The sequence below is a fragment of the Channa argus genome, chromosome 4, assembly GCF_033026475.1.
Source record: "Channa argus isolate prfri chromosome 4, Channa argus male v1.0, whole genome shotgun sequence".
Lineage (NCBI taxonomy): Eukaryota > Metazoa > Chordata > Actinopteri > Anabantiformes > Channidae > Channa > Channa argus.
The window spans coordinates 13,792,558-13,806,610 of NC_090200.1; the positions used below are offsets into that span (position 1 = coordinate 13,792,558).

At 40.4% G+C, this 14,053-nt stretch overlaps 1 protein-coding gene across 2 annotated transcripts; it reads left to right on the top strand.

Annotated features, from left to right (window-relative positions):
* The first annotated feature begins 1,568 nt into the window (after positions 1-1,568).
* On the top strand, positions 1,569-12,223 carry c4h15orf39 (chromosome 4 C15orf39 homolog). Of its 2 annotated transcripts, XM_067502628.1 has the most exons (5): positions 1,569-2,039; positions 2,157-2,359; positions 5,571-8,829; positions 9,464-9,498; positions 10,456-12,223. In XM_067502628.1, the coding sequence occupies exons 3-5, from the start codon at positions 5,607-5,609 to the stop codon at positions 10,459-10,461; spliced, it is 3,264 nt and encodes a 1,087-aa protein (XP_067358729.1). In that variant the 5' UTR covers positions 1,569-2,039; positions 2,157-2,359; positions 5,571-5,606; the 3' UTR covers positions 10,462-12,223. The 2 variants fall into 2 exon arrangements, with proteins under 2 accessions (XP_067358729.1, XP_067358730.1); XM_067502629.1 differs by lacking the exon at positions 1,569-2,039 and having other exon boundaries at positions 2,082-2,359.
* Positions 12,224-14,053: the final 1,830 nt, after the last annotated feature.

Below are 14,053 nucleotides of genomic sequence, written 5' to 3' on the forward strand. Positions count from 1 at the left end.
AGCCACATTTTAACCATAGAGTAGGTTAGTATTGTTTCAGTTGTTAATTACAATATACTCAAGATGGAAAGCGGCACTGGTCTGACTATTAAAACCAAATTTATATAGACAAAGGATGGCACATAAGCATGATATCTTGCTCTCCGTGTCAATATGTGTGCTTGTTCAGGTGCACATGCTTCCCGTGTGTCTGATGCAACTTGGGGAGTCTCTAGACTCAACCTGTAGTTTGTGACCTCTGGGAATGTTCAACAGTGTTTCATCAGAAACTACATCCTGAGAGATCACCTGCTCTGTTGCCTATGTCACCATAACTCACATTATTGACTGTCACATCTAGTGGATTCACTCAGAAACAAGTAGTCTAAACCAGTTCTCTTTCATAACTTGTACGTTGTAGTTTTTACTCTACTTATTTTACTTTACATACACATACTGTATGTTATGCACACAGTAATAATAAATGTGTGTCTCTGCCATTAGAAGTAGCTCGCGTAAATTTGTTAGAACACTAACTTATAAAAGCCTATTTAAATGTTTTTGTGCAAAAACAAACCTGCACACACACTTGAATTCCGTAGCTATGATACATTTACTGTTTGTTTTTTTATATTGTTCCACGATACAGCCCTTCCTGATAACCTCAGGGAAAGACAAAGTCTTCTCCTAGATGTGTTTTCTAAACATGGTTAAAATTTGTGTTTGTTAACAATTATTGTGTATGTGTATTATGAGTAAACAACAGAGGGAAGTTTGAAGAGGGCAAAAACCTTTTACCCTACCAACATCTGTGCATCTGCTGCCAGTAAATATTTTGTCAAAATATCAGGAAATAAGAGGTAGCAGATAACTTCAAATGAAAGATAATCAAATAGTCTTTTCATTCTGTTTAATCATTCACTGACCTGGCTACTAGCTACAGCTATCTTTTTACAAAAGTTCTTTGCCCCTTGGCTAGAGTTTTCTCTCTTTGACACCCCCCCCCCTCCCCCACCTCCCATCTCCCATACTGTCTATCTTACCAGTTTATACAACACATTTCTAAAAACTGACTACAGGCACAGTATGTGTTTAATGCATCGTGTTGCTGTACCCATATGGCGTATACTGTTAGCCCCTTGATGCCTTGTGTTGGTTAACCTGAAGCTATAATGCCATGGTAACTGGAAATAGGGGAGACGTGAGAGGGCTCCATGGGGAAAAGTGTCTGCCTCCTCGCCTCAGTCAAACCCCTTGATGAGCATCTCTTTACCTGTGAGGCCACAGGGACTGATGGAAGCTACTAACTTGTCTAGACTAAATGATGGCAACCTCAAGGGATGCACAAATTAGACTTTTACCCACAGGTGAAGGTCTGGTATGATGCAAGTGCAACAAGAAATTAACTGTGCAACACAATGAATGACAACGTAAAATGTCTTCTGCCTCAGGTAATGTTTTTTAATTTATATTTTTTGTGATCAATTTTAATGTAGTTGGTATGTTTTACTTTATACAGCTACTCATTGGCCACTTCATTTGTTACACACGTACAGTGTAATGTAATCCAATATAGCAACTCTACCATAAATTCAAATGTTACAAGGTTATAATTTCTCAATTAAGGTGGCACTGTCAATAAGGTCATAAATCTACTGTGTGTTTATTATGAGGTCATAGTAGGCGGTGGAGTCATACTGGAGTGTATATTAAGGGGTGGTTCTAATGTTTTGGTTTTCCACCACATTCATTTTAAAAAGGTGTCCGAAACATTAGAACCGCCCTTTACTGTATTTTATATAAAAACTATAACGTGTAAGAGTAGAATTCATTAAAAAATGAGGATGAACATTAACGAATGCATACAAAATCTCTTAAATGTTTATAAACCCTTGGAAATCAATACAGGATATGGGACCACAATTCTGGGAACAGCAGAGAAATTACTGAGGACTGAGTCACACGTGTTTTCTTTCTTGTCCATGAAAGAAAAAAAAAGTTCATTTAAGTTGGCATCAGCAGCCAGCTGGCAGCCGGGCATTAGGACACAGCCAATAAAAGTAAGAAAGTCACCAGTGGGAAAACATCACATGCTTAAAACAAGCTGTGGATAGACAGAGGGTGTGACTCCGCCTATTGATCAAAGACCATCCTCCTCCCTTTTGTCTTTTCTTCAGTTTGTTAACTTCTCTAAAAGCCGCGTGGACATCGGGCGAGCAGCTCAGACCTTTTGGCAGGCCTGCTTTTTCATTTCGTGGGATTTTGGCTCATCCGGCCAGAGGAGCCCACTGAGGGGACACTTTCCCCTCTCTCCTTAGAAGTTGTGGTTCATGGAGTCTTTGTGGAAATCATTAATACTCGACACAACAACAGCAGCGAGGTAAGGAAAGTCATTAACGGCTCTGTATTCACGTGTCCTAATTACCGACAGATTGTGATCGTGATACAGAAAGGACGGAGAACAACACATCGCTATAAACATGTTGCGTCTCCCATGAAAGTAGAAAGTGTGGAGCTATTTCATACAGGCTCATCCAAGCATTGCAACCATTCTAAGGATCTGAAACGGTGTTGTTTTTACCCACAGTGTGGTTTTACTTTTACCGTGGTTTACGACGCTTTCGCAGCCTCTATGGAAATGACTTGCACTCTGTCTTCCAGTCGAGCTTTAACTCATCATTTCCATATTATTTGCGTACTATTAATGTCAGCACGCTGCTCGTGGATGCAGGACAACAAGCTCTGGTGTTTCCATGTTACCCACGATAAGCAAATCTATATATGCGCTTCAGAGGCCACTGGCCTGGCCGCCCCAAGAAACAGAAGACACTTCTTTTTTTTTCAGAATGTAGGTTCCTTTTTTTGTGCCAGGACGCGACTGTTTTCTGTTTGCTACTTTGAAAGCAACTGGCGGAAATTGGTGTTTTATGTCGTGCGAGCTCGCTGACAGCGTCCGGCTTTTCTTGACAAAGACTATCTGGTTACAAAAAATAGTGCAAACTAATTATCAGATAAACGATTAATCACTTTCAGATAAACTGGAAATTAATTCACCCCCATCCCACCCACACCCCATGTGGTTTGAAGCTCAGGCTGTCAGTTTGGACGGTTTGCTCTCGGAAGTCACACTCTCCATCACCCCTGCTCTACAGCGCTGGCAGTACACACACACACACACAAACACGATGGTCCTATCACAGGTGTGAGGCCACTTTTTGACATACTAGCCTCATACCCCATGACCACAACTACATGCCCACCCCCAGGCCTTAACCTAAACCTCCTATGCGTAAGAGAAGGGAACCTGTTGATCTCCTTGTTACCCTTTAACCCACAACCAGCCCTTAGATTTCAAACATTGTACTAACGAAATCAAATTAGTCCACACAACCACAGTAAGACATGTACACAGTGCGGCTTTTAGTCCACTGAAAACACCTCTGCAGTTTCCTACGTGCACACAAACACCGTTCCTTCCCGCTATATGCAGAGAAGGCATCGCTCTGCACTTCTCTGAAAGGTGTAAACAGGATGAACTGATAACATCTGGGGGCACTGTGGGGCTGTGTGCCTCCAGACGCCCTGGTTTGGTCTTACTGAAACCCAGGTGGTGTTACAGAGAGAATGTGGTGTTTATTTCAGGAAACCTGCCATAGTCTGCAGATATGTCACAGATATACTTACAGGTGTTTCATTTATATACAGTTGCTAGAAGTATGTGCTTGGTGTGTCTGCAGCTGTTTCAGCATACATTGGCAGGTGTTCTTTAAATTTGGCTGCTTGTCAAACCACATGCACTATGATCTTTTGGGTTTAAGTAGTAAAGTAAAATGTACTGGTGGCTGTTAGGATGACAACACCAATAATAAAAGTTCAAAATAAAAGTTTTCTTCTAATGCGGATGCATGTGTGGTAGAGGTATGAATCTATCACGTGATGAGGTCATCTTCTCTTTAGTGTCAAACAGACTGTGGTATGCACATGCTGCCTTCAGTGTCTTGTTGGAAAAGCTAGAATTAAGAGTAAGGGGATTTATGATTTGATTAATCACTTAAAATCATATCCATGCTGAAACAATAATTCTGGCTTATCAGGTCCAAATATTTGCTGTGTGGCTTTGTATACATTTGTTCTAAATTTAAACAGTTTAGTCAAAAAAAGGAAACATTTACTGCCATCGCACTTAAAGAAAATTGTCACCAAAAAAAACTTAATATAAAGTAAATTTAGGTAAACTTATACATAAGTCCACTTGATAGAAAATACACATCCATATTCTGAGACGCAGAGCAGTGGCTGGAACATTTGTGGACAGTCAGTCACTTACAAATATGTTTACTGGTGTTCGACCAAACTGCCAAAGAGTTTCACAGGTAATGTACTTTCTAAGTGCTTTGAACGCACATCTGAGGGCCTCTTGTCTATAATAAGATTTCAGTGACTTCATGTGTGCTGCGTTGCACTGGGGGAGGACGAGAGCGAAAGTTTAAGAGGCAATATATACTCTGTCCTCATGCTATGCTTCCACATCTTAGCTTAGAAATGTTACATCTATAACTGTGATTATTTTTTATTTTCTTTTTAAGTTTTCTTTTAAACCGAAACATTACCTGAAAAAAAATTACTAACTGGCCGATAATCAGGAAATGAAAATATCTGCAGCCTTATATTGGAGAAGTAAATGAAAAAGGAACTATACTATGATGGAGGGTTCATGGTCATACAATGCGTAATAGAAATTGAGTCTGCTGTAGTGGTGGTCTTGGGACTAAAATACAACAGGAGAAATGCCTGTCAGATCAAATGATTTGACAAAAGTGACAAACTTTTTGATAAAATGGTAATGACAAATTGTTTAGTGAGACCTAGTAAGACCATAACACTTCATATTATATTTCTAATATATTTGTTAGTTATTTAGAGCTATTGTTAATCTCATTTTTATGTGGCCTTGAAATAAATGGGGCCTTTATTCACAGAATGGTGACAATATCATATTTGCTGTCGACAAGGAAGTACTTTAATTCTTAGCCCTTCTTATTCATTAAAAGTTCTTCCAATAAACAATTCCCCCAGGATTATGCAGACCTTTTTTGTGATTGTTGTGGCCTGTAATTCCTTATTACGTGACAGCTTTTTAAAGAAATTGTGATTACAATGTTTTTATGATGTTTTAAATTGCAAGATCTGGAGAAATCACAGGGAACTGGTTGAGTTATTTGTTGCTATCAGAACATTGTGAATTCCTGGTTGGACTGATTAAGTTACAAATCCTTTTCGCACAGTCCTCAGATTTGTACTTCTTTGCCAATTGTTGCTTCTTGCTTCTTGCTTCAGTGTGCGGTGTGCATCGGTCCATGAGAATGACATACATGTGATAAACCACAAGATCTGTCAAGTCTGTGAAAATGGCCTTAAGCTAGTACTTATCTAATAACTTCTTTATCCATCCATAGTGTTTATTTTATTTATTGTGCTATTTGATATTGGATTGAATTTTCCTCAGGCTAATAACTGTTAGTCATGTCTAAAATATTGCTTAGATATTAAAAATGAATGCCAGTGTCTAACTGTTGTTTTTATATTCTCAGGTTTGTTGCCATATCGGTGTGCCCTCAAGTTTCTACATGATGAACAGTCAGTCAATGCAGACCCTCATTGACCCCGTGTTTCGAAACAAGATGCCATTATTCGATGGGTCCATGGCATCCGCAGGACTGTCAAAGCCACAAAATATGTCTGACTTGCTAGGTAAGCAGGCGCTGCAGTACAACGGGGCCTACTTTGGTTATGACCCCAGAGGAAGGGATGGAGCAGCATTCACTCCTCCATGGAGTAACTCAAAGGCCTCTCTGCTGGATGACAGAAGTCCTGTGACTCATCTCCCTGGCATGGATCGACAAGGCCGCATAACCTGCAGGCAAGATGGCAATTCGTCAGACGAGGGCCGTTCCCGTTCCTCCCCTCTGTGTCACACCCAAGTAAAACAGGGCTTTACAGTATACACTAAAAGTCCGAGAGTAAGCAGTCCTACAGCTGCTACCACAGTGGCTGTGAGGAAACAAAAAAGTGGAGGTGAGAATTTGTCTCCATCTGAGAACACTGTTTACCTAGCAGTTCCTAAGCCAGTTTATGGACATAGTCCCTGCTGCAACGAACTGGGTTGTGTGATAGGACGCCGATATCACGTGGAGCATGGCTCTCCGAGGATACCACACACTGTTTATGAGCATGATTGGATGCAAGCTGATGCTCACTATGCTGAAACTATTTCAAGGAAGGCACAAGACCCTCTTCTGCAACAAAGAGGTTTACCGTATGAGAACAGTGCAGAATCAATCAAAAGGATGACAGTGGAGAGATACAGTCCAAGTATAACAAGGACTTTTCCAGCTAGGATTGAGCCAAACTACAGCAGTTACCCCTGCACCCCAACTCACACATTTTTCACTTCCTTGAGTGATCAGAGGCAGCGTTTACGGACTCCCCCCAAAGGCTACCCTAGACTGTACCCTCCTCATCCTACATACGAGCATATGACCTCAGAGGTTTATCAGGAATGTTCTCCCATGTCTAAATATGGACAACTAGCACAGCATCCAGTGTTTTACTACCCCCAGGCAAATGTGGAGCTAGAAAACAGAACACAGTGTAAAGATATTAGCAGTAAGCAGAGAGAGGATATCCCTGTTATTCTTAAACACACAATCTCAAACCCCCGGGAGCATTTCATAGTGCCTCAGTCACTCCATGGTGAAATGCCTTTGCCTTTGCCTAGTGCTGAAACATTGCCACATCATTCCTTTATGCGGGCTTTTGACTATCCGTGTTATGCAATCCCTAGATTTCACTTAAATACTAGCCAAATTAGCCCCCCCTTAAAAACCCAACATGTCTTGCCTAGTTTCCACTCTCATCCTATAAATGCTTCTCCATCCAGCCAACATATGGATCACCTCATGGCCTCTGCAGCCAGTCTACATAATGACAAATCCAATACCAGCCTGCATGTGGACAAATTGCATGTTGCCTCACCATTCCTTTGTGTGGAACAAACCAGTTCTACTAGACATATAAGCCAATCTGGTATCTCACCACCCAGCATAGAAGCGAACAGATTTTTTCCCCCACGCACCAGATCTCATGTAGACCAGCCCATTCCTCCACCAGCTGATGTGAACATGGACAGACTCATGGATTATAGCCATTGTGAAAACCAGGTTACGTGCCCCAAACTGCTAAAAGGTCTTCCTGTTTCCCAGGCAGCATGGCTGCCCAGGCCACCCACTAACAGTTCAGATCACGTCCACACGGCCGCGGCTAATAGTGCAAAAGTCAGAAAAATTATTTATTCCCCAGCTGTTGCAACTGGAAAGAAACGCAATGAATCTGCATCTAGTACTGGCACCACTTTAGTTAAAGGGTGCCTGAAGAGAAGTACTTCTCACTCATCTCCACAAATCAAAATAAAAGAGGAAGATAAAGATTTGTGTGAAATGGAAAACATTAAAAAACGACAAAAGGTAGAAATGGACCATGTCAGAGTAGGAAATAAAACTGAATCTCCTCCTATGCCAGTAATTGACAATGTCTTCAGTCTGGCACCTTACCAAGCAAACTTGCAAGCATCTGGAGTAGTATTTCCAGGCAGAGCGCCTCTGAGAGCTGCCAAGTCACCTGAGCATCATGGAGTCAAAACGAAGTCTGACATAAAAGACAAAAGGCAATTTCAAGATGAACAGCAGCCTGTTGAAAGTCTGGTTCCTAAAGAAAGTGGCCCAGATATTACTATAACAGATGTTGTAGATGTCTTTGAACCCAAAACTTTAAAAGTGGAAAAAGTAGAGCCATCAGACATGGATGGTTCAGGATCTCCTCTTATTCAGAATGACTGCAGCAAAATAATCAAAAAGGAGCCTGAACAAAACGGTTCATCTGACAATGGGCCCATGTTTGTGATAAAGACATTTGAACCTGATGAAGTTGAAAGTAAGCCCTCATTACCAGATGAGAATTCAGATGAGTTCAAACCTGCTAAGTTGACTGCACAGACAAACTCATTTTCTCAGGGTGATGTGAGTACACTGCATGAACAGGTGGTCACCGTTCAGCCCCAATCCGTTACTCCACCTCAGCCACCTGAGACCAAAGTAAATTTCAGAAACATTCCTCCCCAGTGTCTGAAACTTTCCACCTACAAAATCATTCTTCCTGATGCAAAGGCTTACAGCCCCATTCCACCACCAGAGAAGCCACCTGCACAGCCAATAACTGAATATGTACCAAAGCTGGAGCTCCAAATGCCTGTCCGCAAGCACTTTCTAGAGTTGCACCATTCCCTTTGCAAGCTAGTATCCAAATCTGTGTCAGGCTCTTCAAAGCAGAAGATCAATACCTGGTTGTCTCACATGAAGCTCACTGAACCTACTTCTTCATCCACCAAAGTACAAAAAGTGTCCTGTTTGCTAGGGGTAAAAGCCAGAGAGGTGTGGCTCGATGAGGAGATGGAGTCAGCACTCCATAAGGTCCTCGAGAGGTTAAGAGAGTACACCATCCAGGAACGCTCTCCTTTTCCACATGTCATGCGAGCAGGAGCAGTGTTCATCCCCATGCTGGTAGTGAAGGAGCTGCTGTTTCCGACGGTCCAGGGAAGCTTCATAGACCAGGTTCTGCAGGAGCACAAAGTGGAGCTACGGCCCACCACGCTGTCTGAAGAGAAGATCCTCATCCAGCTTCACAAACGAGCGTGCTCCTCGCGGCTCAGGAGACTGATGTCCCTCAAACACCTGCCTGACATCTATGCTGACGTGGTCAACCTTTTCTATTACGCTTGTGTCTGCAAACATTTTGGTGAGTGCACGTTCACTTCAGAATTAGTGGGGTAACTAATCCATCTAATGTAACAAATGTATATTTAATCATAGTAATGTTGGTTATTAAGACCTTATTTTAGTCCTACTGAAATGGTTAATGGTATTTTGTCTTCTTTGGTGTCACAATAAACAACAGTTTATTACACATCATGGTGCAATGCTGGACACAAGATTAACATTTTTTTTTTTATAAATCTGTGAAGTAGAGTTAAGTGATCAGTCAACTATAAAACCATACTTTTCACCCTATTACAGATGCTCATAGAAAATAAATTGATTTTAATTCCATGTGCTAAAAATCACGTACATTTGTCATACAATGACAAACCTTTTAAACAGTATACATCTAGTTAATAATTTGACCATAGGATATGTACAACATGACTGCCAAAGCAACAGTACTTCCTCCCTTTCTTTGCAGATGTCTGGAAATCCCCTTTGGGTAGATGGTGTGATTGACTTATTCATTTGGGTTTTATTTCAAAATTATATTTTGAATAACTATATTATAATTTTTCTTCAGTCATAGTTTGTTTTATTGGCCCTTTTTGTAAAGAATGAGTCACAGTAAACAATAATTATGCAATATAAAATTCATTTATTTTTTACAGAATCAACCTCATCTGATGTCCAAAAGAGAGTCCAGGTATATATTTTGTGTTGTCCCTTAATCTTACTATTCTTTGCTTTTCCTGGTTAGAAAGCAGGAATTCTTTCTCCTAACTTTCAGTAACTAATCGCGACAAGTGGCATGATTGCATTACACTTGTTACTGGTGGGTGGACGAAAGGAAAGGAGAGGTTCTGAGCTGGGCTGTTACAGAGAAAACAAAACGTTCCACGGTTTTGTTGGTTAGTATATGTGGTCCTTACAGAACGTAAGCCTGACTGGTGAGTTAAGTTACCAGAGGAAGGAGGTGACCGGCTGTAGCACACAGTGGGATTAAACTATACACTGGCACATTTTGGCAAACAAAACAGACCAAGACTAATAAAAATATAGAATATTGCCAGCCTTAAAATGGAACATTTTACTTTGTGGCCTTTGACAGCTGCTATTGTAGTTGACACATGAATTTCCCAACTGAATTGAGCTCAGTACTTCTGTTCACAGCAATATTGATAGTTCACATGGCTTGCCAGCTCCTGACTTTGATATGTAACCATTTCTCTTGTGCTATCCTTGCCTTGGTGCCGTTTTATCCTTGATTGCATCCTTTGTAGCAGCTGACTTTTTCCCAGGCTTACTGTTTACTCACGTAGCCTTTTATTCTGTCTCTGCAGAAAGGGTGTTTAACGGTGGTGGATTATTCTGCCCAATCACCACATCTGCTGAATAGGTTTTCATTGTTCTTGTGTGCTGAAAAGCACCGGGGAAGCATTGATCAACTTCTATAGAGGTGTTGGACTTTGTGGCTGTTAGCTTGCTCTTTAAAAATCTGTTCTGAATCAGAAATCTTGCAAAAATTTTCATCTGACTAACCAAATCCTTTCCTAATTACTAAATAAATTCTACTTTACCTCTTCCCATTCTATCAGCAAGTTATTTTTATATTTCTGGCACATATTTGTATTTTAACCATTCCTTATTTCCTGTGTTGCAGGATTAGATGCAGACGATCCTGCTAACAGAGTTAGTGAGGAGACCGTCACCTGCAGCCTTTTTACTGACATCACTGCCTCACCAGATTCACCCTCAGAGTCTCACCTAAAGGACCAGGAAGCAACATCACATTTGAACAGGAAAAGAACAAAAAGCAGGGTAAAAAGCAGCTCGAGGTACATGTTTCTGGATAACAGCTTGTCCGATGAGGAAAGGGCAAGTAACACAGAAAAGACTGTAAATAGAGGTGTCCTGAATGCACCTCGGAAGAAAAACTGGGGCGCCCTTAACCGTGAAGAGACTGTAAGAAGAGGAAGTGATCACAAGGTTGCAAAAGGGGATTCTTCAGTCACTCTGTACAGCAGAACTTCTGAGAATTCTTGGACGTGTCCTTTAACCTTGGACGAACTTTCTCCCAGTGATACAGAAACAGAGGCTGCTAATCCACAGCCTGTTATTCAGTCCTCAGGGCCAGCCAGTTCTCCAGTTAGAGCTAACAATTGTTCAGGTGTGATTCTCAAACTGAGAAGGATGTTTAGTGAAGGTCTTAAAAGAAAAAAGGCCTGTTACCAAGCAGTGTCCAACTCTGAGACCTCCACAGATGTTTCCCTCTCGCCGACCAATGATGGTGAGGTGAGCCGTGTGAGAGAGATACATAGGACACCCAATGCAGCTCACAGGTGGCACAGGACCGGAAGCTTCTCTCATGCCTTAAGACCCCTCAGCAGCTCCCCCTCTAAAAGGAAACACAGATCACTCCTAAAGATCAAATACTGTCCCTACTTGTCTGCCTGCCACAGTGCTGAACACAGGAGGCGATGGGTGCTGCGTTCGGCTGTCCAAACAGCTCGGAGGGCCATGAGGTTCTACTACCCAGATCTGGTGGGAAAGAGGATCCATCATCTGTATGAAGAAGATGATAAATCAGAAGTGTGGTATAGGGGAGAGGTGCTGCGTATTCATGAGGCCCACAACAACCCCCTAAAGACTATTTTTGAGGTCAGGTATGACAGTGAGCCAGAGTGGAGGTACTACTTAGAGCTGCTAATAGACTATAAAAAAGGCTGGCTCAAAATTGAAGACTAGCCACTTTTACATTTAGTCAGGTTGACGTGCAATGACTCAAGTCCTGGCCTCATCATGAATTAGGTTGGATTGTTTTTATATTTTTTTTTTTTTTTAGGTCAGCTTAACATTCTCTCATAAGAGCAATGGATAAGGGGATATCAGGTTAATTTTACATTAAAATGTGGTCAACTGATTTTTCTCTGTAAAATACCATAATCTTGCTCTGCTGATAAAATGACAACCAAATACCCATTAGGTTTTATTTTTTTTTTAACTGTAGTCATATTTATTGTTTGTAAGTTTGTTTAAAAAAAAAATAATTTTTACATTTTTGGAGTGGCCATTTTTTAATATTGTTGCCAGTAATAACCAAGAAACAAACCAATGACATCAAAAGCACTTCAGTACCAGCCACATGTGAATAGGTTTAAATAGCTTTGTCATTATAGCAAGTGTTTTCTTCTTGAATGATTGTTTGATGTTTTATGTGTAACGGAAGATGGACAGGCATCAATGTGATTTTGTTAAGATTCTCATGAGGTGTTTAATGGCACATAAAGAGATATCCAAATGTCATAGTATTTATAATTACAGGGAGCCTTAGGACTTTCACCTCAAATCATATTTTTAGTTTTGTATAACCTTGGGTGTCTGCAGATGGAATTCTTAAACATATGTAATAAAACAATCCCACTCCCGTATAGTGTTGAAACTGCATTTGTCCAACATTTCTAATACAGTGCATCCAGAAAGTATTGACACCACTTACCTTTTTCCACATTTTGTGTTACAGCCTTATTACAAAAGGAACTAATTCATTATTTTCTTCAAAATTCTATGAACCATCCCTTATGCTGACAATGTGAAATCTTTGTAAATTAAAAAAAAAAAATCACATGTACATAGGTAATTAATAATTAATACTTTATTGAAGCACCTTTAGCACCAATTACCGACTTAAGTCTCTTTCAGCGTGATTCTACAAGGCACGTCTATGTTTGGGCAGTTTCTCCCATTCTTCTTTGCAGTACCTCTTAAGCTCCATCAGGTTGGACGGGGAGTGTCTGTGCACAGCCATTTTCAGATCTCTCCAGATTGGCGTTCAATTGGCTTCAAGTCTGGGCGACTCAAGGACATTGACAGAGTTGTGGCCACTTCTTTGTTATCTTGGCTGTGTGCTTAGGGTCATTGTCCTGTTGAAAGATGGACCGTCGCATCAGTCTGAGGTCCAGAGTGCTTGAGAACAGGTTTTTAATCAAGGATGCATTCATCTTTCCCTCAATCCTGACTCCCATCTCCTGCCACTGAATAACATCCCCACAGCATGATGCTAACACCACCATACTTGAATGCAGGGATGGTATTCGCCAGGTGGTGAGCGGTGCCTGGTTTCCTCCAGACATGACCCTTTGCATTCCGGCTAGAGTTTAATATTTTTTTGCACTTTAATTTTGTATTCCCTGGTGGTTTCAAACTTGGAGGCTTATTAGGACGTGTGATCTTTCAGTTTTTATTTAAATTAGCAAAGATTTCACAAACTTCTTTCCCGTTGTCATTATGGGGTGTTTTTAGATTGTTTTAAGAACATAACGAATTTGATCCATTTTGGAATAAGGCTGTAAAATATAATGTGGTAGAAGTTAAGTGCTGTAAAAACTTTATGGATGCACTGTATTTGGCACTACTTTTTTGTAAAGCTACCAGAGTCTCACTTCTAAAATTAAATACATCAAACTAGTAAATTTTGTAACAGTCTACTGCAGAATGGAAAGTCTCCACACAACTCATGAAAAGGGCATTGTCAAAACCAGAGTGCTGAAATTACATACTGTAACTGAATTTAGATTAAAAATGCTTTTGGCTCCATTGTTGCAAATCTAAATCAAAACAGCTGTTTGGATTAAAGCTACTGTATTTCCAGGGATGGTTTTAGTTTGTATGTGTCCTGAGGACACAGTTAAAAAAAAAAAAAAAAAACAAAAAAAACACACACCTCAAAGTGTCATCAAATGATCGACAAGTTTTTTCTGAATTATCACACAACCACCCATGCCAGAATAATGTTTGCAACATTTTGCACTTTAATATTTTCTCCAAAACAGACAACTAAAATTTCCCACATTTTTACACTAACAGGAAATAAAACACCTTTGATAGCATAAAGAAAAGATATGTAGAAAAGTATTAAAAGTTTTTGGATGTCTCAATTCAATGTAAGTAGCTGCTTTTGTTACTTCAAATGTTATGAAATGTTCATGAACTACTAGTAGACAATGAAAACAGAGTGAGCCCTGGAGAGCAGGTTTGCCTAATGATCACAGCTATAGCTGGTGTGTTATCTGCAAGTCAGCTTTTGTAAATATAGCCCATCTTTCATCGTTATCCACTCAACTTGTATCATCGGTTTGTGACTTGAGACAAAATGAATTCAAGTGACATCAAACAACCACCTGATCTTTACCATACAATCTGCAAGTAAACGTGGTGCAAAAAGCATTTTGCTTGAAATTAAAATGATTCAATGAGAGTTG